This window comes from Eutrigla gurnardus, assembly GCF_963514095.1.
Source record: "Eutrigla gurnardus genome assembly, chromosome: 9".
Lineage (NCBI taxonomy): Eukaryota > Metazoa > Chordata > Actinopteri > Perciformes > Triglidae > Eutrigla > Eutrigla gurnardus.
In genome coordinates, this window is record NC_139923.1 from 10,882,346 (window position 1) to 10,907,354 (window position 25,009).

The 25,009-nt window shown below is 43.9% G+C and overlaps 1 protein-coding gene across 1 annotated transcript; it reads right to left on the reverse strand.

Annotated features, from left to right (window-relative positions):
* Nucleotides 1-48: 48 nt before the first annotated feature.
* On the reverse strand, nt 49-23,945 carry LOC311018827 (mucin-5B-like). Its single transcript, XM_084017896.1, is given in 37 exon segments — nt 49-546; nt 548-665; nt 785-908; nt 2,756-3,329; nt 3,462-3,649; nt 3,864-5,824; nt 7,030-7,854; nt 8,692-8,750; nt 9,315-9,413; nt 9,539-9,661; nt 9,792-9,832; nt 9,889-9,984; nt 10,092-10,269; nt 10,362-10,393; nt 10,471-10,571; nt 10,780-10,849; nt 11,046-11,221; nt 11,316-11,526; nt 11,632-11,815; nt 11,936-12,183; nt 12,599-12,757; nt 12,888-13,175; nt 13,218-13,479; nt 14,416-16,136; nt 16,356-16,484; nt 18,615-18,752; nt 18,864-18,933; nt 19,033-19,146; nt 19,257-19,407; nt 19,490-19,604; nt 19,714-19,839; nt 20,174-20,390; nt 20,472-20,599; nt 20,693-20,849; nt 21,052-21,124; nt 21,210-21,465; nt 23,858-23,945. Coding segments are annotated over 37 exon segments (9,684 nt in total). The 5' UTR covers nt 23,937-23,945; the 3' UTR covers nt 49-453.
* Nucleotides 23,946-25,009: the final 1,064 nt, after the last annotated feature.

A 25,009-nucleotide genomic window follows, 5' to 3' on the forward strand; every position in this document is an offset into this window, starting at 1 on the left:
CCTTATCTACGTCCCCGAAAGCAATCAAGAAGTTTGGTCAGTATCCAGTTCTGTCCAGTTTGCCAGCCATATTTTATTTGACATAAAACAACAATATACTATCCTATCATGTTGAAGGACTACATAGGATTTATCTTTTGGGGTCTGTGTGAAAATAATAATACATATATATCATAAATAAAGTATTTAAAAATACAATAGGTGATGACTATGTTTAAATAATTATTATCATAAAAAGTGTGTATGTAACAGCAAAACACCGAAAAAAACAAACAATAAAATATGGCATGAACAAGACAGAAGAGATGAGACATATACAGAGTTGCATATTTTTATTTGATCAAATGATAAATATTCTCTCTACAATGGCAAAGGCTTTGTAAGAGATTTAATGATTTAGACAATATGGGAAGAAATGTGCCACATCCATTAAGGTGATGACATGATGTTTTATCACACCAGTGGTGAGCTTCGCCTCCTGCGAGCAGGTTGTGCAGCAGCTCTGGTGCAGTCGGTGTGGCCACAGCCACACTCCTCCACATGGGGGGTATGAATGGGAAACCACATCGCCATTCAGGCAGTGCAAGTCAACAGTGCGACGGCTGGAGTGTGTCTCCCTACAGCAGGAGCAAGTATGCTGCAGAACAGCTGCTTCTTTAGAGTACCTAAAGAAAGTAGTGGCAGGGTTGATTAATAAATCTACATACAGGTGTAAAAATGTCCACATCCTAATGGGTTTGTGAATATTGAGAGGATTGGGACATATTAGGGATGTCATCCTTACATGGTGAAAGTGTTGCAGGATCCTTCACAATATGGCATATCTACCTCCTGGTTGGACTGACAGCCCTTGTGCATAATATGAGTTTTCATGGATACTAATTTGCAGGCCTTCTCCTTCTCCACACCTTTACAAATGAGATGCACAATTAGCTTGTCATGTTTCAAGTAACTCCCAACCAAACAGTAAAGAAAATGTCATACTGCAACATGCAACAGCCATTTGCTGCAGTCTGCACTGTGCCCTGAGAGGGTAAATTCACAACACCGGCATGTTTAATTTAGACAGTTCTCACGGATAACCCAGATACATTTGGTGAAGGTGATTAAATGTTACTTACAGGTTGGCAGTTGCTCTGCTGGAATGGTGGGCAGACAATGCGTGACTCAAACGTTGTTAAAGTGTCACTGGCATTAGTGCATTTGTAGTGTGGCTGGAGAGTAGTGAGATGGATATGCAGACAAACACATGTGACACATATCAAAATACTGCTGTACTTCAGTCTATTAAAAATGATCATGTCGCTTCAGAGCCAAGAGAGAAGATCCAACTTACTGTGGCATGAGGGTGGTATGTCCAAAATTAACAATTTAAATTGCGGATAAAGTGCTGCTCGACAACGCCACCTGGGGGAATTTCGCCCCCAGGGGGAATTTCGCCCCCAGGAAATTAGTTTTAAAGGACACAAGTCCGAATGCACCCAGACAAGACGTGAGTTATGAAAATAATTAATTTAATTAATTCTCAATATAAAAATACAAGTTAAATAGTTTAGTCAGTGACATCCTACTCTTTTAAATGCTGCAATATTTCAACCACCTTTTCTTCACTCAGGTAGCAGTGGCTCAAAAACCAAACGACACAATCAATTATATACAACAAATAAACCTTGGAATAAAGAAAACAAACATAACCATTAAACAAAAACAAAGAAAAGCAAACAGTTAACAGCACACAAAAGCAAAGCAATTAGTCATAATAAACTAAAAAAGGAAACAATATTCATGCAAAACAATCAATAAACATACTAAGGATAATAAATCAGAGCTCACTGGTTGGCTACACAACGGTGGAGCACTTAAGGTCCAATAGGACCAATAGTAAGTGGGAAAGGGAGCAAGTAAACGGTGATCGTGAGACTGGACATTAAAACACTACAAGACAGCAGTAGAGTCCCGGTGCACCGAAGCGTCAGACGCCGGTAAGTGGAGCACCGCAGCGCACAGCCAGGCCGAGAGCGTACCTGGAAAGCATGCACAAAAGATTTCAATTTTAATACTAATCACTATCTGACCGAAAGGGGTAACCGGTACAGATCACATACCCCGAAGCACAGGTGCAGCTCTGCTAACACAGAGGAGAGGGAGAGCGACAAGCCACAGGTAAATCCTGGAGAGAGTGAATCCGCAGCACGGACAACTCCAATCCCACACAGCAGTAGCCAGCTGACCGCCACGCTGCAAGGCACAAGGATAAAGCAGGTGTAATGCCCAGAGACCGCAGAAATACCCCAATAGCGCAACGCAAAGGACTTACAATTTCAAGGTGGAGAGGGTCCGGCAAAATCGAGGGTCCGGCAAAATCGGCGACGCCAACCGCCACACAGCTCAGACCACACACAGCGCCATGCCACGCCAAGATACCAGCCATGAGGGAGATGAAGGACAGACTGGATTAAATAGACACCTGCGCCAGGAGCGCTGGCGGCTCCGCCCTACAATCAGTGCAGCGCACTGACACACCTGGTGTGGATCAAGCAAGGAGGAGGGGGAACGATGGAAACTACCCGACCATCCTGTCACATTCTACCCCCAAATTTTGCATCGTCGCCCCGACGATGGGTAAAGCACAAAACACACTAGCACCAAGGCCGAAAGACCGCAGACTGTGCATTTGACACCGGCCGAGGAAGATGATTCATGTTTGAATGTTGCCCAGCTGTTGACCGAGGAGTGCGACGCAGTACTGGCTGACCAGCAGGTGCTAGATGCCTCTGAGCAGAAGGAACTGCTGCAGGGGTCGCAGGAACAGGCCGACTGGCCAAAGCCTCCTGATGGGGCCTTGTGGACCCTGATAGCCTTGAGGCCCCAGAAACAAGTGGTGCGGGAGTGTCGGGAACCAGAACCCATAGATCACCCCCAAGAGAATCAGAGGTTTCTGAGGTCCTTGGAGGGGGAGACTGATGGAGAAGAGGAACCGGTTCAGGACCGATCTGGGCCTTAAGCAGGTCACGATGGACGTTCCGGGTCTTCTGCAAATCATCCACTGGTGCAATGGTGTAGACAGGTCCGCCACCAGAAGGAGCTCTCAGGACCTGATAAACAACTGAGCTCCAGATGTCCTGGATCTTATGGCAACCCCTGGTACTGTGATCACGAAGGTAAACCAACTGGCCCACTGTAAGCGGAACATCACGTACCGCCTGATCATGGCGCTCTTTACGACGCTCAGCGGCCACCAGCAACCGCCCTCGAGCATTCCCAAAAGCCACCTGAAGCCTGGCCTGGTGCTCGACCAGCCAGTCTTCAACTCTCCCTGGCGCCGGGTCCTGGACACGACCCAGAAGGAAATCAATGGGGAGCTGGGGTTCACGACCGAACATTAAAAGATGTGGTGATTCGCCAGTACCCTGATGAGGGGTGGTATTGTAACAAAAAAGTACATGGGGAAGACAAGAGACCCAGTCACGTTTCCGTGAGGCTGGCAAGGTACGCAAGAGATTGTGGAGCGTCCTGTTAAACCGCTCACACTGCCCATTTCCAGCAGGGTGATACGGAGTAGTGCGTGACTTGCTGACCCCATACAGGTGACACAACTGCTGGATCAACAAGCTCTCGAAACTCCTGCCCTGATCAGAATGAATGCGACCTGGGACACCAAACCTAAAAAACCAGTCATTTAGCAAAACGTGGGCAACAGTGGATGCCCTCTGATCCCGAGTTGGGACAGCCAAAGTGTACTTACTGAACACATGTCATCACCAGAACATTTTCAAAACCACTCTGCGAGGGCTCCAACAATGTAAAATCTATGGCTACAATCTCATTTGGCCGTGATGCCAATAAGTGCCCCATGAAGCTACCAGACACTGCTCTGGTGTCTTTCGCAACCTGGCAACGCTCACAACCTTGGACCCATTGCCTGATGTCAGAGGTCATCCCCGGCCAATAACAGCGCTGGTGCACAAGCTCTGTGGTGCGCTCCACACCCTGATGCCCATGTTCTTGATGGAGCTGTGTCAATATGTCCTGTTGAAGGACAGCTGGCAAGACAATCTGAAGGATTTCTTCCCCCCCATCTGAACGATGGACCCGGCGGTACAACACGCCCTCCTCTTCCACAAGACGAGCCCATTGTTTTAATAAAGTCAGAGCCAGCTTGGGGAGCTGCCTTCTCTCCTCTGATGTAGGCTGGATCTGCCTCCGCCAGAACGGCAAGATGTCCTTCAGGAGGGGATCAGCCTCCTGCAAAGCACAGAGGTCAGAGAAAGACTGAAGGGGAAAGACCGACACGACAGCCTGCGTTGCTGAAACCTGGCCAGAACGAGGCACTGACTGGAGGATTTCAGGGACAGAGGTGCTGGGCAAGACCTGCTCTGCTAAGTTAGCACTGGATGTGGGCAGCCGGGAGAGTGCGTCAGCATTTTTGTTGCTGCGACCAGATCGATACTTGATCCCAAAATCGAATGCTGCAAGTTGAGCAGCCCAGCGATGTTCAGCAGCCCCTAGTTTGGCTGATTGCAGATAGCTCAAGGGATTGTTATCAGTAAAAACCATGCACTTGTGCCCCAACAGGTACTCACGAAACTTCTCTGTCATAGCCCATTTTAAAGCGAGAAACTCCAACTTCATGGAGCTGTAGTTGACCATGTTCTGCTCCGTCGGTCGAAGGCCCCGACTTGCGTATGCTATTGGCCTAACACCACCTTCGGTCTCCTGTGAGAGTACAGCACCAAGTCCACTGTGGCTGGCATCCGTCTCTAAAATAAAAGGGCTTGAAAAATCAGCAAAAGCAAGCACAGGTGCAGAGGTCAATTTGAACTTGAGAGCCTCAAAGCTCTCTTCACACTCTGGAGTCCACGCAATCTGGAACACTTGTCCAGATCCCTTCTTGGACTTTGTACCAGCCAGCCTGGCCACCAATTTGTGCAACGGGCCAGCTAGCTTAGCAAAGCTTTCAACAAAACGCCGGTAATAACTGGCAAAGCCCAAAAATGAGCGCAGCTCCGACACCTGACTGGGACGCGGCCACTTGGCTACGGCTGCAATCTTCGCAGGATCAGTGGCAACACCCTGGTCAGAGATGATGTGACCTAAGTAGCTGACCTCTCGCCGGAAGAATGAACATTTCTCCAGTTTGACCTTTAGGCCTTCCCTCTGGAGACGATCCAGAACCACCTCCAGCCGTTGAACATGCTGGGAGACTGAAGGGGAGAACACAATGATGTCATCCAGATACAAAAGGAGAGACTGACACTGCTGGTCTCCAAACATCCTCCGCATCAGACGCTGAAAAGTGCTTGGTGCATTGCACAGCCCGAACGGCATACGATTCCATTCAAAGAGGCCGAATGGTGTGCAAAAGGCGGTTTTCTGCTTATCCTGCTCTGAGACTGGTACCTGATGGTAACCGCTCGCTAGGTCAAGAGTGGAGAACCACTGGGCCCCAGAGAGCGCGTCTAGACTCTCCTCAATGCGAGGTAACGGAAAAGCATCCTTTCGCGTCTTTGCGTTAAGCAGGCGGTAGTCGACACACATGCGTAGACTGCCGTCCTTCTTCCGCACCAAGACAATTGGAGAGGCATAAGGACTGCTGCTTTCCCTTATCACCTGGACTTCAAGAAGTTGATTTATATGAGTCTTGACTGCCTCATACTCTGAAGGTGGAACACGTCTGTACCTCTGCCGAACTGGGATGTCATCCAGCAGGGGGATGTCATGTGAGACCAGATTGGTACAACCAAGGTCACCCTCATGGGCAGAGAAGACTGAACTAAACCTCTGCAACAATGACCGGACCTGCACCTGCTCTGATTCTGCCAAACTAGACAAATCAACACATTTAATGTCACTGTGCCCTGAACCAGCTGCCATTTGAGAAGAAACAGTGGCAGAGGGTCTAACCTCTGTGACACCTGGGGGAAGACTGACCACTTCAGCTGGACTCAGGATGCCAAGACAGGTTCGTGGGTAGAGGACAATTTCGGTGGTCCCAACATTAACCACTGGGATGTAAGTTGTACCTCGCACAACCTGAACGAGACAGGGGGAAGCCAGCAACCCAGCAGGCAAACCAGACTCTGGGGGCTTGAAAAATAATGACTGCCCAGAGAACTGTTCAGGGCAAGTGCTAGCAACCATCTGCATTACCCCACCAGGGACACGCACCACTCTGGAGCCTCGAACTCTAGCAGCACCAGTGAATGGAGCATGGCGCTGATTAACCACCTGATGACATTGCTGCAAGGCCTGAATAACGGGATCAGGAGACTGTGTGACTGCAGGCAGGTTAAAAAATGAAAGGCCATGGGCTCCAAAGAGATCTCGGTAGCAGCGACGAATGACATTCATCCCCAGAATCCCAGGGACAGAAGACCCAGTGCTGACAGGGTCCTTCACCTCCAGAATACCACAACGAGGGATCGTCTTCCCACAAAGAATGACATCCAGTTCTAGGTAACCCAGGTAAGGAATAGCGAGACCATTAGCAGCCCGAAGCTGCAACCAATGACATGACTGGAGTCGATCATTCCCCCTAAGTGCAAAGTGCTCAAGAAAGAACTCTCAGTGACTGTAGACACCATTGACCCGGTGTCCACCAAGCAGGAAACAGTGACCCCACTCATGACAACGTCAATATTTGGACAGGATGCCATTAACCCGGCCGCAGCTGCTACCTGTGGGCCTGCTAACTCCCCATCTGAACTGTGGCTCGGCAGCTCAGTGGGCTCTAGTTTTCCGGCTGGCGACAGGAGTTGGAGGACCTGGCCACAGTAGAAGACAGACCAGCAGAGGGGCCAGCACGGACCCATTCTCCTTCGCAGTCCCTAGCAAAGTGACCAGGTTGGCGGCAGCGCCGGCAGATCAGATCAGCAGATCAGACCACTACGTGAGGATCTAGCTGGTGGAAAGGAAGGCTGCATGGAGGCAACAGTGCGGGTGAGTTGATCGAGTTGTTCCTGCTGGCGTTTCAACAGTTCTTTTAATTCACCCAGCTCAGAGCCATGTGGAGAGACAGGAGGAGCTGACCGAGAACTGCCCTGCACACCATACTGCAGGCTGTACATGGAGGGAAGGGAGTGGCTGCGTTCCCTTGCACCCCCAGGGAATCCCTCTCTCTCCCACTGCCTACCTTCCTCCCGCACCTCCAACAGGGTAGCAGTGGGTTGGCGGCGAACAAACTGTTTCAGCTCCCGGCGAAGAGCACTGTCCAAGACATGTTCCACAAACTGATCCCGAAGTAAGACCTCTGCATTAAGCAAACCATCAGGTGCACGTTGTTTCAGCTGCCCCATAAGAGCCATCAAAGCCAAGGAGAACTCCAACAATGTCTCTCCCTCCTGCTGCTTACTGGAAAAGAAAGCCTCCTGCAAGGATACATATGACTTAACACAACCATACAACTCGTTCAATATTGCTAGTACGTTAGCTGGGTCGCTCCTCTCGACACTGGTGCGATACTTTATTTCTTCCCTGGCCTCACCCTCCAGATGGTCAAAAATGAAGAAAGCCTGGTCAACCATGGACAGATGGCGTGCACGCATACACGCCTGGACCTCCTCCACCCACCCAGTTATGCCAATGCCAGTTTTACCATTAAACATGGGGCATCTGCGGTCCCTGGGCACGACCACCAACCGCTCAGCCACCGTTGGACCAGCAGGCGGAGCACCACTCGCCACGGCAGGCGGGACAGAGGCAGCCCCACTGGGACCCGCCTGGAGGGCCACACCCTCCAGGAGCAAGCGCTCATTTTCTGCCCTTAGCTGGGCGACCAAATCTCTGAGCTGCTGCATCTCCTCCTCCATGACTGTAGGGGGCAAGCCGCACCAAAGCTTCACACCAAATGGAGTCCTGAAATAACAGGCAGGTTAAATATCTGGACAACTACTGCTGTCTTGTCTCTAAATACACAAAAAAACAAGGTTCAGTAATGTACGTCTCCCACTGACACAATACTGAGTAAATTTTTTTTTTTTTTTTTTTTCAATTAAAAATATTATTTTACTAAAAATAAATCACGTCTGTCTCTAAGGGTGCAAATCCTGCCGACAACGCCAAGTGTGGCATGAGGGTGGCATGTGCAAAATTAACAATTTAAATTGCGGATAAAGTGCTGCTCGACAACGCCACCTGGGGGAATTTCGCCCCAAGGGGGAATTTCGCCCCCAGGAAATTAGTTTTAAAGGACACAAGTCCGAATGCACCCAGACAAGACGTGAGTTATGAAAATAATTAATTTAATTAATTCTCAATATAAAAATACAAGTTAAATAGTTTAGTCAGTGACATCCTACTCTTTTAAATGCTGCAATATTTCAACCACCTTTTCTTCACTCAGGTAGCAGTGGCTCAAAAACAAAACGACACAATCAATTATATACAACAAATAAACCTTGGAATAAAGAAAACAAACATAACCATTAAACAAAAACAAAGAAAAGCAAACAGTTAACAGCACACAAAAGCAAAGCAATTAGTCATAATAAACTAAAAAAGGAAACAATATTCATGCAAAACAATCAATAAACATACTAAGGATAATAAATCAGAGCTCACTGGTTGACTACACAACGGTGGAGCACTTAAGGTCCAATAGGACCAATAGTAAGTGGGAAAGGGAGCAAGTAAACGGTGATCGTGAGACTGGACATTAAAACACTACAAGACAGCAGTAGAGTCCCGGTGCACCGAAGCGTCAGACGCCGGTAAGTGGAGCACCGCAGCGCACAGCCAGGCCGAGAGCGTACCTGGAAAGCATGCACAAAAGATTTCAATTTTAATACTAATCACTATCTGACCGAAAGGGGTAACCGGTACAGATCACATACCCCGAAGCACAGGTGCAGCTCTGCTAACACAGAGGAGAGGGAGAGCGACAAGCCACAGGTAAATCCTGGAGAGAGTGAATCCGCAGCACGGACAACTCCAATCCCACACAGCAGTAGCCAGCTGACCGCCACGCTGCAAGGCACAAGGATAAAGCAGGTGTAATGCCCAGAGACCGCAGAAATACCCCAATAGCGCAACGCAAAGGACTTACAATTTCAAGGTGGAGAGGGTCCGGCAAAATCGAGGGTCCGGCAAAATCGGCGACGCCAACCACCACACAGCTTAGACCACACACAGCGCCATGCCACGCCAAGATACCAGCCATGAGGGAGATGAAGGACAGACTGGATTAAATAGACACCTGCGCCAGGAGCGCTGGCGGCTCCGCCCTACAATCAGTGCAGCGCACTGACACACCTGGTGTGGATCAAGCAAGGAGGAGGGGGAACGGTGGAAACTAACTGACCATCCTGTCACATTACCTTCAAGAGCTTCTTGGTATCATTAACACTGATGATACAGTGTGTCTGTACACACTTCCCACAGCATTCATCTCGATCAGTATCCAGATATTCATATCCCTGATGGGGGGGGGGGGGGGGGGGGGTGGTTACATTTTCCCAGTTAGTGTATTCTGGGGATAATAACTTGTATTTCATATTATATGTATTGCGTGTACAAGTATAATAGGTGTATGTTCTCTTACCATGTCACAGTTTTCTTGACATTTCTTAAACTCACAACTTATCTTGAATAGACCAGAGGTGGGGTCCACCTCATTGGTACAGACACAGTCCTGGCATAGAGGCCGGGGAACAGAAGTGCCAGGCTAAAGAAGTAACGTATTCATACTTGTGTTTTAAGCCAATCAGAATGTGTCTAGCAGAAATCATTCATTGACGGAGCAAGATTTTAAGGAATACATAGTCAGATATTATATGTTTTTATTTCTAATGTACCTTGTATTCAGAGTCTTTGTGGACACAAACTCTTTTAGGCTCTAGAAAAGAGTAAGAAAATGGGAAATAACATAAAAACACCACTACCATCATTAGGTTTCTGGACAGCATTTTCCCTCAGGAACAAAGACGACTGGCATATATCCCACTGGACAGTTCATTTCGTTGACTGGGCAAGTGTTGCTTTGACATTCTGTGGGGGATGATAGTAAATAATTAGGAGCCATCAATATCATAATCAATGTTTAGCATTCTGAAACCTCTGGAGAACAAATGTTGCATTGATGCCACATGTCTTACGGCAAACAAAGGACGAACAGCAGCGATCTGACGGATTTGTCTGGTTGACGAGGACAAACCCAGGTCCAGTGCAGTTTGCTACAGGTGTTGTTGGGCACTCCTTGGCCTTGCAAACCACTGTCTTGGTGGACTCATCACATTTGCAGTTTTGGCATTTGTACTCAAATTCCTTATTAAACTAAAAGAGCAAACCATAGTCATGATGTAATTAACTCTGGCGGGTAAACAACACGGATTAGGATTTGAACCAAACGTGAACAGAAGACTCACCTCGCGAGGAACGCTCTCAGGATCAAGGCATCCTGTTGGACAAAGAGCACTTCATTGATATGATGTATTCAGCTCAATGATAAGACTTAGGAATATACACCACACTTACCACACTTCTCAACACATATGCTAGACTCTTTGTTGAAGAGTTTCATTCCATCAGGACAAAAGCAGCCTTCAGTAGTGTAGTTCATGGTTGGTTCATTTGGACTGTAGTGTTGAATTGTCGAGAAATGTTATTTCTTCAAATCTCAAAAACATAGTTCATTTGACACAATGTATTCTACTCTACTTATTGCCAGCATGTGGTCAACAAGAAATATCTGTTGTCACTGTCCATAATGATCTTTGTCTCGGGAAATGCTAAAGTGCACAATGAACTGTGAATTGAATACATTTAATTTATGATTAAACTTACTTGTCTTCACAGGTTGGCTGTTCTGCAGGTCCACAAGGTTTGTAAACTTTGTTTGACGGGCAGTCATTTGCTGTTAGTGACGAAAAGAACTGAATTGGTCCTTCATACTAATATATTCTGCCAACCTACTGTATATAATCAAATGTGCAGCAACATGCTTGATGTGTGCTAGATACAACAAAAGTAAAGGAAATAAGTTCAACCTCTATGGATCCTCCGACCTGAGCATACAAGTAAAGAAAAACAACCAATGAGGTTTTGCTTACCACACAGCCTGGTGTGATTCCTCCAGTGCAAACAAACCCCACCCTGAGCACAGGCAGCAGCATATGTCTGCAAACTTGTGCACTCCACTGCTGGGTTGGAAACATGGCAGCTATCAAAAACACAGCCTTTGTATAAATTGTCAGGAGAGACAAAGGGATGGCATGCTGCAAAGAGACTGTGGAAGTAAAACACAGATAGAAGTTTAATTTTAATATGTCAGACTTTTGGGGATGAAAGTGAACTACTTCAATCGATTAGATAATGTCTACCTGCTCTTAACCATGTCACATATGGAGTCTGGTCTGCATGGAGTTAAGTTTGGTTGAGGTTCAGGAGCATTGGTGGGCAGCACAGATGGTATATGGCAGTTGGGTTGTAAAATGTGTTTTGCAAGCCAATAGTCGGCCATCACAGCACAATTTTCGACTAGCTGGCCTCCAGGCAACCTGCAGTCATCAGCCTGGTTGTTAGTGTATGTTCCTGATGGTAGAGTCACAAAAGAGTTAATTTTAAAGTCAACTTCAAACAAGTTATTATTATTTTATTTTTTTTACCAATATGGCCACTGGAGAGAGATGTTCTTACCACAATGGCCCTGTGTGTTACTGCCAAAGCGCTGATATGGAAGGGTGACACTAAAGCCCGTTAATCCAAATGTAATGACCACTTTTAGGTGAGGGATGTCCAAAACCAAATTAATGCCAGAATCCAAGATTTTAAGACCATTTCGTGAATAAGACAGTTTCAGTTTTATTCCATTTTTCAGCGCCTACAGGGAAAAAGTTAAGACATTACATGACAAGCAAAAATATGACATACTGTGACAAAAATATCAGTCATTGCTACATATTCAGAACATATGATAAAACTTGACCATATATTGCTTTACCTCCAAATGTGCAGCTCCAATAAGGTTATGATTTATAAGCGTGACGACCTCTGAGTGGTAGATTATAATTATTGATCGCGGACAGGATACCTCTTCAGTGGGATCACATAAGACATTGTCAATATAAATGTTTAAATTATATTTTGGTGAAATCTCCTCCATCAAGACGTATGTACAGTTTCCTTGATAACTGTTGTAGAATCCATCAAATGTAATGTAATGAGGATCGCCCCAGCCTTCACGTACACCTAAATGGAAACAAAAATGTCTGTTAAAAATCGAAAAAGTACTTACTAGAAAAACATGAGTAAATAAATACATCATCAATCATACATCCTTTTCACCACAAAAAGGCTTACAGTCACAAACATAATGCTGGCAGCAGTGGTGCTCATCATAGACAAGAACTGGTTTCATTCCATTGGTACAAGTGATGTTCTCAAGGGGTGGACATTCATAGGGTACTATGGCAATTGTATTGTTCTCAATGCATTTGGCATGGTGCAGTTGCAAAACCAGAAGGTCTCATTTTGCTAATAGAAAGAGAAAGAAGGGGAAAATATTTTGAAATATTATGCAATATATAGAAATGTATTTTAATGTGCAAGACAAATCAAGATTCTTACCTGTAGAAGGATTCTACAGTAAGAAAACTCCTAAAACTCCTGGATTCAGGGCATCCAGGAGTTTTAGTTGGGGTGGGTGTAGGTGTGGTCGTGGTCAAGCAAATTGCAGTCTCATTGTGAATCTCACAAATATCAGAACATATCATTGTGAGGCATACACCTGATCCAATGTGTTCCATGTCTAATATTACATCCCCTAAAGTTGAGAAAAAGAAAAAGTTCAAACAGTGGTAAACGGTAAAAAGAAATTTGTAAAAATGTGTGGAGTATTTAAGAACAATTTTAATTTGTTACTCTCAAAGACATAATTGTTGTATTTTTCTTACTTGGCCTATAATGCTTACCATTAAATATACAGAAACATTCTGTAGTGGCAGTGGTTGTTGGCCCTTCAGTGGTTGTGGTTGGCTCTTCAGGTGTAGAAGTAGGATTAGTTGGTAGGGTTGTAGATTTTGTCGTTGTGGATTGCTCCTGGGTAGTAATAGTAGGAGGTTCAGTTGATAGGGTTGTAGAATGTGTGGTTGTGGTTGTCTCTTGGGTTGTAGTAGTAGGTTCAGTTGATAGAGTTATAGACTGTGTGGTTGTGGTTGGCTGTTTGGTTGTAGTAGTAGGAGCTTCAGTGGTTAAGGTAGATTGTGTGGTTGTGGTTGGTTATTTGGATGTAATAGTAGTGGCAGTGATGACAACGCCAGTTGAGGGCACGGACGTTGGCAATATGGTACCTGTCACAGGTGTTTGTAATGTTGTGAGAGTTGTCGAAACAATAGTTGGCCCTTCAGTGGTTGTGGTTGGCTTCTCAGTTGTAGTAGTAGGAGGTTCAGTTGATACAGTTGTATATTGTGTGGTTGTTGTTGACTCTTTGGTTGTAGTAGTAGGTTTAGTTGGTAGAGTTGTTGATTGTGTGGTTGTGGATGGCTTCTGGGATGTAGTAGTAGGAGGTTCAGGTGTTCCGGTAGTAGATTGTGTGGTTGTGGTTGTCTCGAGGGTTGTAGTAGTAGGAGGTTCAGTTGATAGGGTTGTAGATTGTGTGGTTGTGGTTGTCTCTAGGGTTGTAGTAGTAGGAGGTTCAGTGGTTAGGGTGGTAGATTGTGTGGTTGTGGTTGTCTTGGGGATTGTAGTAGTAGTAGGAGGTTCAGTTGGTGTGGTTGTAGATTGTGTGGTTGTGGTTGTCTCTAGGGTTGTAGTAGTAGGAGGTTCAGTTGATAGGGTTGTAGATTGTGTGGTTGTGGTTGTCTCTAGGGTTGTAGTAGTAGGAAGTTCAGTTGATAGGGTTGTAGATTGTGTGGTTGTGGTTGCCTCGAGGGCTGTAGTAGTAGGAGGTTCAGTTGATAGGGATGTATATTGTGTGGTTGTGGTTGTCTCTGGGGTTGTAGTAGTAGAAGTAATAGGTTCAGTGGTTACGATTGAAGATTGTGTGGTTGTGGTTGTCTCGACGGTTGTAGTAGGAGGAGGTTCAGTTGATAGGGTTGTAGATTGTGTGGTTGTGGTTGTCTCTGGGGTTGTAGTAGTAGTAGTAGTAGGTTCAGCGGTTAGGGTTGTAGATTGTATGGTTGTGGTTGTCTCTAGGGTTGTAGTAGTAGGAGGTTCAGTTGATAGGGTTGTAGATTGTGTGGTTGTGGTTGTCTCTAGGGTTGTAGTAGTAGTAGGTTCAGTGGTTAGGGTGGTAGATTGTGTGGTTGTGGTTGTCTTGAGGATTGTAGTAGTAGTAGGAGGTTCAGTTGGTGTGGTTGTAGATTGTGTGGTTGTGGTTGTCTCTAGGGTTGTAGTAGTAGGAGGTTCAGTTGATAGGGTTGTAGATTGTGTGGTTGTGGTTGTCTCAAGGGTTGTAGTAGTAGGAAGTTCAGTTGATAGGGTTGTAGATTGTGTGGTTGTGGTTGTCTCGAGGGCTGTAGTAGTAGGAGGTTCAGTTGATAGGGATGTAGATTGTGTGGTTGTGGTTGTCTCTGGGGTTGTAGTAGTAGAAGTAATAGGTTCAGTGGTTACGATTGAAGATTGTGTGGTTGTGGTTGTCTCGACGGTTGTAGTAGGAGGAGGTTCAGTTGATAGGGTTGTAGATTGTGTGGTTGTGGTTGTCTCTGGGGTTGTAGTAGTAGTAGTAGTAGGTTCAGCGGTTAGGGTTGTAGATTGTATGGTTGTGGTTGTCTCTAGGGTTGTAGTAGGAGGAGGTACAGTTGATAGGGTTGTAGATTGTGTGGTTGTGGTTGTCTCTAGTGTTGTAGTAGTAGGAGGTTCAGTGGTTAGGGTTGTAGATTGCGTGGTTGTGGTTGTCTTGAGGGTTGTAGTAGTAGTAGGAGGTTCAGTTGGTGTGGTTGTAGATTGTGTGGTTGTGGTTGTCTCTAGGGTTGTAGTAGTAGGAGGTTCAGTTGATAGGGTTGTAGATTGTGTGGTTGTGGTTGTCTCTTCAGTTGTAGTAGGGGGTGTGGTTGATGGGGTTGTCAGGGTAGTGGAATGACATATCACTACCTCACAACATACTCTGATCTCATAGTTGAAACACTTCCGTGGAGGTCTGAATTGGTGTTCTTGTTTACATATCAAACCATACCCCACATCGCAAGTAACAACTTGCCCAGTCTGATTCACAAAATCATTGAAGTCTTTGTCAGGATAATCTGTTGCCCGGCAGTCAATTTCTTTGGGATTTTTGCAAATCTTTTTACCACTATTTATGATGTTCTCGTATGTTTCCCAGTCACTTTTATCCTCTAGAGGGTTATGCACATCATACCAATCTGACCAATCACATGTAGTAATACACGTCGAACTAGTGTAAGTTGGTGTTGTTGTAGATTGTGTGGTTGTGGTTGTCTCTAGGGTTGTAGTAGGAGGAGGTTCAGTGGTTAGGGTTCTAGATTCCGTGGTTGTGGTTGTCTCTTCAGTTGTAGTAGGGGGTGTGGTTGATGGGGCTGTCAGGGTAGTGGAATGACATATCACTACCTCACAACATACTCTGATCTCATAGTTGAAACACTTCCGTGGAGGTCTGAATTGGTCTTCTTGTTTACATATCAAACCATACCCCACATCGCAAGTAACAACTTGCCCAGTCTGACTCACAAAGTCATTGAAGTCTTTGTCAGGATAATCCGTTGCCCGGCAGTCAATTTCTTTGGGATTTTTGCAAATCTTTTTACCACTATTTATGATGTTCTCATATGTTTCCCAGTCACTTTTATCTTCTAGAGGGTTATGCACATCATACCAATCTGACCAATCACATGTAGTAATACACGTTGAACTAGTGTAAGTTGGTGTTGTTGTAGATTGTGTGGTTGTGGTTGTCTCTAGGGTTGTAGTAGGAGGAGGTACAGTTGATAGGGTTGTAGATTGTGTGGTTGTCTCTTGGGTTGTAGTAGTAGCAGTAGTAGTAGTAGAGCAAGGTTCATTTTCAAAAATCACAGTTGAATTCTTGCATATTGCATAGTAGCACATTCCGAAATTGTCAGTCACATTGTAAATTACTTCATCTTCTTCGTATTTAGTATTGTTGTAGAAGCAACCTGTACATTCCTCCACACACATCCCTGTCTCCTCATCAAATATCGGTTTATCTTCTGGACATACAGGGTAACAGCCTGTACAAATCACAACATAAACACATAATACATTGTTGTCATTTTCTTCTACATTAAAAGTATTGGTATTCATATAGTTTATTATAGCTGACCAGTTGGTCTTTGAACCTCTTCTTATTTTGCCACATAAAGTAAGCCAAATTGGATCGGTTCAACATTCAAGATAGTAAGTTATTCCGAATTGAGGTGAGACATTGTGAGTTAATCTCTTTTGCTTACCTTCCAGGTTGGGTAAAGGTTCGCTACAAGTTTCTTCTGGATGTAAACAGGTCTTGTAGCAAGGTTTGTGGCAAGGATTGTAGTGCCACTTGCATTCATTTGGTTTGTTGTAGTAATGACAAAAGACAGCTGTTGGAGAAAAAAAGATACAAGGTATGTTATTTTTTTAAATTAAGGAAAAAATGTAGGCCTAAGGATTGCAAATAATTTTTTTCTTAAATAGTGATAGCACGGAGAAACAGGAAATGTAGGTTAAGAGATTAAGGTTATGACACCCTTGCTTCTAGTGTACATCATGTTCATATACCATTGTCGTCTTTAAAAGTAATATCTTCATAAACCCTGCACTAGTGCCTATTTACAGTTGGTGTCCATGCACAAATGTTAATATATATATATATATGACATGATTTCATTATTGTGCAATATTAACAGGTATATAGCAGGTATATAACCCGGCGCCGCCTTAAGAACTTCCTCTCTCCACCGTGACACGCGTTACAACGGGAGGTGAACTTTTACGTCTGCAGCATTTTCCTTTGTCCTAGGCCGCGGTCTTTCCCCCAAACTCGCTGGACGAGCAACAGACTGTTTTCCCTCTCTTTTTCTCTACTCGCTTTCTTTTTTTTTTTTGATCCTGAGGAGACCGCCGCGACCGCACGACTCTCCTGTTTACCCGCAGAAGGAAGAAAAACACTTTCTTCATCCCAGACGGATAACTTCTACGACCCGTTCTTGTCTGAAGTCAGCTAACTAAATCGCGGAGCCCCGCGATTTTATTGTTGCCTGCAGAAGGGAGAAAACACTAACTGTTTTCTTCAACTAAGTTGACCCGCAAGGAGGATAACTTCTACGACCCACCCTCGTCTGGATTCAGCCGGCTTGTCGCACCCTCCGTCGCCGAACGAGGACTCGCGAACCACCGTCCGTCGCCGGCGTCAAGAAACGCCATCACCGCACGGGACGGAAAACCTCACATCGACAAAGTAAGAGGCTATTTGTCTGGGCAGAAGCAGAGATTCGATAATGTAGGACTGGCTTGTAATTCTTGTTAACGTGTTTTAAGTTTTGATCACGGACTGCTGAGTCCGTGGCTTTTTGTATTGTTGTATTCGAAGGCTGATTGTGTACCCACGCCGCTGGGTTGATTTCTGTAATGGTGTTTTTACTAACCTCAGCCATATTCGCGAGCTCAGTAAGCGCTCTACTATCAGTTAAAGGACCGGGGTCCCGCTGAACGAACGCCAGTTCATTCACGATCTCCCGTGTGATAGTAACACGCCTCCTGAGCCTTTGAATATTGCGCACGCATTCTCTCCCTCTCGTTGTTTGTGTCCCGCTAACACACACGCACACAGACGACCCCCCCCACACGTATCCTCCGCCAGCTGTTTCCGTCTCCGGACACTGAGGACATAGCTCCATCTGGTGGCTGTACCGGCCATCTCTCCCTCTCTCGCTATTCTATCAGACGTCAGTGGCTCCGCCCCTGCACGCTGTGGGAAATAGCTCCATCTGGTGGCTGTACCCGGCCATCTCTCACTCTCTCTCTATTCTATCGGACGTCAGCGGCTCTGCCCCTGAACGCTGTGAGGTATAGCTCTACCTGGTGGTCGCGCCCAGCCATCTCTCCCTCTCTCTCTCTCTCTCTCTCTCTCTCTCTCTCTCTCTCTCTCTCTCTTCCACACACACACACACACACCCGCACACTCCACATATGTCTCTTCCCTTGTTTAGCTTAGCTTTGTGTGTTAGGTAATAAGGTAATAAGGCTTTGTTAATTGCAGTGTTATTGATTGTGATCATTATTACTGATTTTAATAGTCTTACTATATTATAACTAGCGGTCTCTTGTGCTTGTTGTGTATATGTCACTGGATAACAGCAGGTTGTGAAGGCTAGTGCTCGAATTTCACGCCTTTTTAATTGTTCGATTGTTTTTATACTTCTATGCCAATGATCACGATGATTGGCATGTGAGTGTAAAACCTTTATATTGAGACTGAATACAGTTTTAGGTTATCTTTTCCCTGATCCCAGGGTGGTGCCCCGTTTATTCATGATTATATCATGATAATATATTAAATATAATTATTAATATCGATAATCATATTGACATTAATAATTAGCTGTTGATAACCAAATCTGCTCCTGCTACTACCCCAACATACCAAATATCTTCTAGTGGGTGTTTCATGTATTTGGTAAATGTACTGTATTCTGACATACATTTTGATGATGTTCAGACAAAAAACTTACCTCGTGTCTTTGATCTGTAGCTTTGTTCCAGGCTGACATAGACTTGCATGATTGGCACATGCTGGATCTGAATTTGCAACCCAAATTTGGTCTGGAGCATGATGTGAAAGGACGAAGCGTGGAATATGTTGACGCCACCTTTGGATAAAGACAAATACAAAAACAGATCAAATAATTCGCTGATGTCATTGCACGAATGACAAATGGCAATGACATGTTTCTTTCAGAGTTCCTCATTGTCTGACCCACCTGAGTGGTATGGCAGAGTGATGGGCTGCATGTTCTGCTTCACTGTGCCATCAGAAGTAAACATTAACACCTGAATTAGAACAGAATCAGTCAGTTGGGTTGTGGTTACAGATATCAGTTTGAATCTTTACATGACTACAGTCTTCCCGTCTGACAGATTTTAACTCACATTGGTTCTGTCATTGTTCAGCAGGATTTTAAGGCTCTTAAGACAAGTGTCAAACTCTTGATTCGCACATGGCACCAACTGCACCAGGATGGTAAACTTCGGACTTGCAGGGTCCTTAAAGAAGTATAATAAATAGTGAGTGCAATTAAATATTACATTTTACATCGGCTCATTATGCAGTATACATTCTGCCATTTAATTGTACTAAGTTGTGGTTCACACACCTTGCTTTCCACTTTGGCTAGGGTGTAGTAACATTCTCCATGGAAGTTGTAGGTTTTCCCATCAAAGGTAGTTACATGTGAGCCCTCTTCAACTGCACACGTGGCAGGTGTTTGAAGGCTCTCACAAGCCCATCTGCCCTCAATGCATGTACTGAAATAAAAAAAATATAACAATATGAATGAATATGAATGAGAAGACAAGATCAAATATGTTGATGAAATATTTGACTTACCACTCCTCTCTGTCCTGTCGGTGGACCTCACCGGAGTTATAGATTTTGTTGTGTTTGCACTGACATTCAGCTTGAGCAACACACCCCCTCATGGAGATATCATCAAACACAGTTCCTGGAGAAGACACATGCAACACGAACTTTCAGAGGCTAGAAAGATGAAATCTGAAAGAATCTATGAGGTGAATGAAAAGTGAAACATGTGAAAGCTGAACAGCATTTACCAGGAGGGCAGAAGCAGCCGTCAATTTTGTGGTCCTCGCAGAGTGAACTTGTGTCTAGAAGCGAACATGTATCCATGCAAGGGGAGCCGCTCTCTTTGTAAACCATGTTATGTGGGCACTCTTTAGCTGTGAAGATATGGGACAACATTGAAGTAGGTGTGAATTATTCAACAGTATATGTATTTGCATGTTTGTAGTTTTAACTACATTAATGTTCTTGTGCTATATTTCAAATCACATCAATTACTATTAAAGTCATATTAATAATCCTCTCATGCTAAAGCCACATGAGAAATTGCAATCATCTTCAGACAGAAACATTTCAAATGAGTTGCTTTTCCCTGAGCTGATTTGAGTGCTTTATCCCTCTGTCCATCCCGTACCATATAAAATATAAAGATGATAACAAAGTTGAACAGAGACTGCAAACTCTTACCACAGAACTGAGGCAAACTCTTACCACAGAACTGAGGTGTCCTCCAGGTGGGAGGCTGCCCTCCTGCATGGGAACACTGTCGGGAGAACTCAGACAGTGTACTGCAGACACAGAAGTAATTTGTTCCGTTGGTACAGCCGCACATGTCCTGCACGCAGGCCTGGATGTAAGGTTCGGGGTTTATCAGTTTGGTGCACGAGCTCCAGGGCTCTGATCGCAGCATCTGGTTACAGTTGGTTTGCTAAAATGAAAAAAGAGAAACAGTTACTTTGTTGTGTATATCACCAAATATCACTCTTGCTAAGGTGGATAATAAACTCACAAACTCCTTGCATGAATCCAGCACAGCGACCACTGATTCATCTTCCTCTTCATCGGGGTCCTCACAATTATCGTTCGGGCGATGAACTTTCTGTTTGTTGCCAAACTCAATGGGGCTGATTTTGCGACCTGCATTTGATTGTTATTATATTGTCAAATGTCAAAGATACAGTGGACGATTGGAGAAATGCATTCTTACACAGAGTGACTAACCATACATACCATTATGAATGAACTCATCGTGGACAGGAACACCATTGAAGTCTCCACAAAGTCCACAAGTACGATTTGCATAATCATTATCCAGTTCCACCTGTAACATAGCAAGAGGTTGTAACTTTAAAAAAATGTAAGAGCAAACCGTATGCCAGTGAATTGCCTCATGAAATGAATGGAATGAATAGGAATCAATACTTTGATTGTGATTTATTTCCATAATACTACTGTTTGTATTGTATTGTCCAGTGTAACTCATCCCCTCCATCCACCCCTTCTTCCCAGGAACCCTAACCTTAACCCTACTCAAGGTATTTGTAAGAACAATATCATGACTGTATCTCTGGGAGGTCTGTTATGCCGACTTTAGACTGGAGCTTGATGTAAACCGCATTTTTTTCCACTTGTACTCCTGCATTGTAGTATGGCATTTTGACACTGGGAGAAAGAGACTTTTTTAATAATGCACAAATATAGAAAAGAAACTACCATTGTTTTCACAGCTATATGGCATTTTACTTACGGGATGTCATTCACAGTGACCATGTCCTTGGTGAGGTAGAACAAAAGGTCATTGATGTTGACCACCAAGTGACTGACTGTCGGGTTTCCATCTTTATCTTTCTTCTTCATGTGCACAGAGAACTCCTGGTAGGACTCGTGGCAGTCGGAGACCAGGTTGTACTCACACAGACCAGGGAACTGGTACACATCACCGTCAAACGTCTTAAAGTGCTCTCTGCCCCACGTGCTGCAGATGCTGCTGACATGGTTGCGAACTGGGGAAGATTTTGAAGTGTAGACAAGAGTTTGAGTTCCCAAATGACTCATATTGGAGACAATGCTTTGCATTATTCATTAGTATGTGTAAATAAAGCAGAGTTATTATATTAAACGTATTATTTAATAAGTAGTCCTCCTGAATGAAATTTGTAATCAATCTCAGATTTAAGTCAAATTGATTGAATCTAACTGTTCTAATTCAACTTTTTAATGTTGTGATGATATGATATGTTCATATGAGAATTGTGTAATGACTTGATTAAAGAAATCATATGAGTATTTTCATTATGTATATTCATAATATGTATTTTCATATTGTCCAGGGCTGCACGGTGGTGTAGTGGGTAGCACTGTCGCCTCACAACGAGAGGGTCCCGGGTTCGATTCCCAGGTTGGGGTCAGGTTCGGGTTCCTTCTGTGTGGCGTTTGCATGTTCTCCCCGTGTAAGCGTGGGTTCTCTCCGGGTTCTCCGGCTTCCTCCCACAGTCCAAAGACATGCAGGATGGGGATAGGTTCATTGGTGACTCTAAATTGCCCGTAGGTGTGAATGTGAGTGTGAATGGTTGTCTGTCTCTACATGTCGGCCCTGTGATAGACTGGCGTCCTGTCCTGGATGGAATATTGTCCAACCCCTTCACACCCAGTTTCAGCTGGGATACGCTTGAGCATGCAACACAGGCCGTATAAATGACTGTATGACTATGAACAGTGTCCACAAACCAAATAGACACAACTTCATTTTCAGTAAGCATTAAAGTAGCATGTACTTTATTATAATGATCATCATTACAACAAATAACAATGTAAAAATAGTAATGAAATGAAATGAAATTATGACAACTGTCACCACCTTTACTACCATTATTGGATCATGATCAAACCCATCCATCAAGGATCTTGTTTTTTTTCAGGACAATCCCTTTTCTTTTCAATCATAGTCATAGTAGGGTTATGCCTGAAAATGATTAGCCTACTATATCTACTTATCATACAACATATGGACATGACTTCAATCATTTACGTTATCACCTCATCCACAGCTCCGGTGTAGGAACATGTTGTTGTTAATTTAATCTAACTTATACTTTTCATGTGGCACTTTTGTTAACAATGGCTCTGAACATAGAAAAACTGATGGGCAGGATATTGCTCGTGAAAGCATTAATGACTCTTTATAGCTCTGTGCCAAATGTTAAATATTTAGTGCATTTTTTGTCAACAGAGCCCGAGAGGCCAAAGTCAAAAACATGAGCTTGTGAGAAGACAGCATCAGTCCAAACATGTTTGCAGGTCTCTCTAACTACACTGATTTGGGTGAAACAGTCTTTATCAGTCAGACTATTGATCTCAGGATGATCCTCATTGAAGCAGGTGTTAGCTGTTAAATTCTGTAATGCTGCAGTGAAGAAAAAAAGACTGATGTGCAACAAATATTAACAGCAGGGGTTAGGGCTCTACTAGCATACTTAGCCTAATCTGGTATTAATATTACATAATCCTGCAGAAATATGAATGTTGGAATTTAACAAAACAATTTAATAAGACAGTATTTGGCAAATAAAATGGAACTAGAACTGGAACTGTTGTAATATGAACAAGATTTGGTTTGACACTGAACATTGGTTAGTCAAGATATTAATGTTGAAACTTAATTGTAATCTATTTGTCTGTAAATCTCAGAACCTATAGGACTTCATGAGATGTTAAAGAATATTAATTACTCCTTTTTCAAGAACTGTATTTCAGAAAGATAACATTTTGCAAAAAAATCTAAGGCATTTTAACATTGGTAATGGTAACAAAATCTTATGTTAGTCGACTAATAACTTCTTTAGTTGCGGACAGCCCTAAATACGTACATCATTTTCTGTTTTATAGTTTAGTTCGTGGCAAACATTTTCAAGACTTACATTATGGAAATCAAACATCTAAGTAACAGAATTAGTACCACATTCTGTGAATTTACAATATTTAACCACAAATTATTAAATGTGCTGCTGGTGTCTTTGTGTCTGCCGTTCATATAGCATTACCAATGAATTAAACCATACAGTTGGCAGTTTATCAGGTCTACCTAGCTAAAAAATAATATAGTCTAATAACGAGTCTTGCCATAAATCTTCCCTCATGAAAGTTAAGTTCCGTTTTTTTGATGGAAGATGTGTTGATTACCAGCCACAACAGCGGCGTTGGTATTGTGTATTGTTTTTCTGATCATTGGAGGATGTAGTTTGTGGTGCATTATACTGACATGTTTCAGCATACCATTTATATTTGTAAAATAATTAAATAAAAAACACTCATTCAACACTTTAGGTGGATTCTATAACATTTTCTCTCCAGCTTCCTGTTATTAGCAGCTTTCTTTGTGCCATTGAGTGTACATACCTGTGCCAGTTGCAGCTTTTCCAAGGTAGAGGGTGAGCCATGGTATCACCCATTTAAGTAGCATCCTGGCTGTTCTCATGATCCTTGAGTGAACTGGTCTTAGTCTTGTATTCCTTGCCTAAGTGTTAGGTCAAACTGTTCCAAAAGTTCGGAAATTGTAGGATTGAACCCAAACGCAGAACAGACTAATGGTGATTTATTTAAGAATACAGGAAAACAGGTAAATCCAAAAGGCTGGCAGCAGGGAATGCTATAAATACTAAGCACTGGGAAAACAAGAAACTAGTAAATGTCTCTGAAGGTTCTCAGTCATCCAGGTCCTGGTAATCGTTGAAAGCTTTGTTGTGGGCAACTGGACTTGCTTTAGATTTTTGAAGATGTTTTGTCTTTCATCCAACAGGCTTCTTCTGACTACTGAGGAGTAAGTATTTAACCTCATCGTTAACACTGTGAGAGGCAAAGTCGTCAGCACAAACCATCTGTCTTTCTAGGCCAGAATGCAAGCATTGCTATCCATGAAGGAGTGCCCTTCATCCCATAGATGCAGATGGACTGCTGAGTCCTGACTTGAGGAACTGACTCTCCGGTGTTGGGCCATTTGCTTGAAATGTGTCAGAATGAGGAGAAAATCTCTCCACTCTGACTGAAGGCTGAACCCTAATTCCCTCTAACCCTCTTACACCACTGTGCAGCCCTTGAATGCAGCCCCCTCAGTGAAAAATGTGAAAAGAGTCGGATGAACAACAAACTGGCAGAAGAATTTTAATTAATGAAATGTTAGCATGAAGAAGGACATATGTTGTGAATTCTTCAAGCTTCATGTGTAAATAAACTTCCGTCTTCTCTGCTCCCATGGCACTAACGTTGCCAAGCTGTCACTCCGATCAAGAGTCAGCTCATCAGCAAGCATGACTGCAATTTGCAAACAATGTTTCCATGGAGGTATTGTGTTGATACAGGGAGGATAGTCCAATTGCCAAATTACCATGAAACTGTTTTTATTATGGGCAGTTTTATTTTCTTATCCGTATAGGCACAACTTGTAGCCTATCACTGAGGTGGTTTAAACAAAGCAGTGTGCCAGAATAATGCACAGGCTTGAAATGAGAAGCACAATGGATCGAAGACATTAGTGAGAGGGACAGAGCAAAT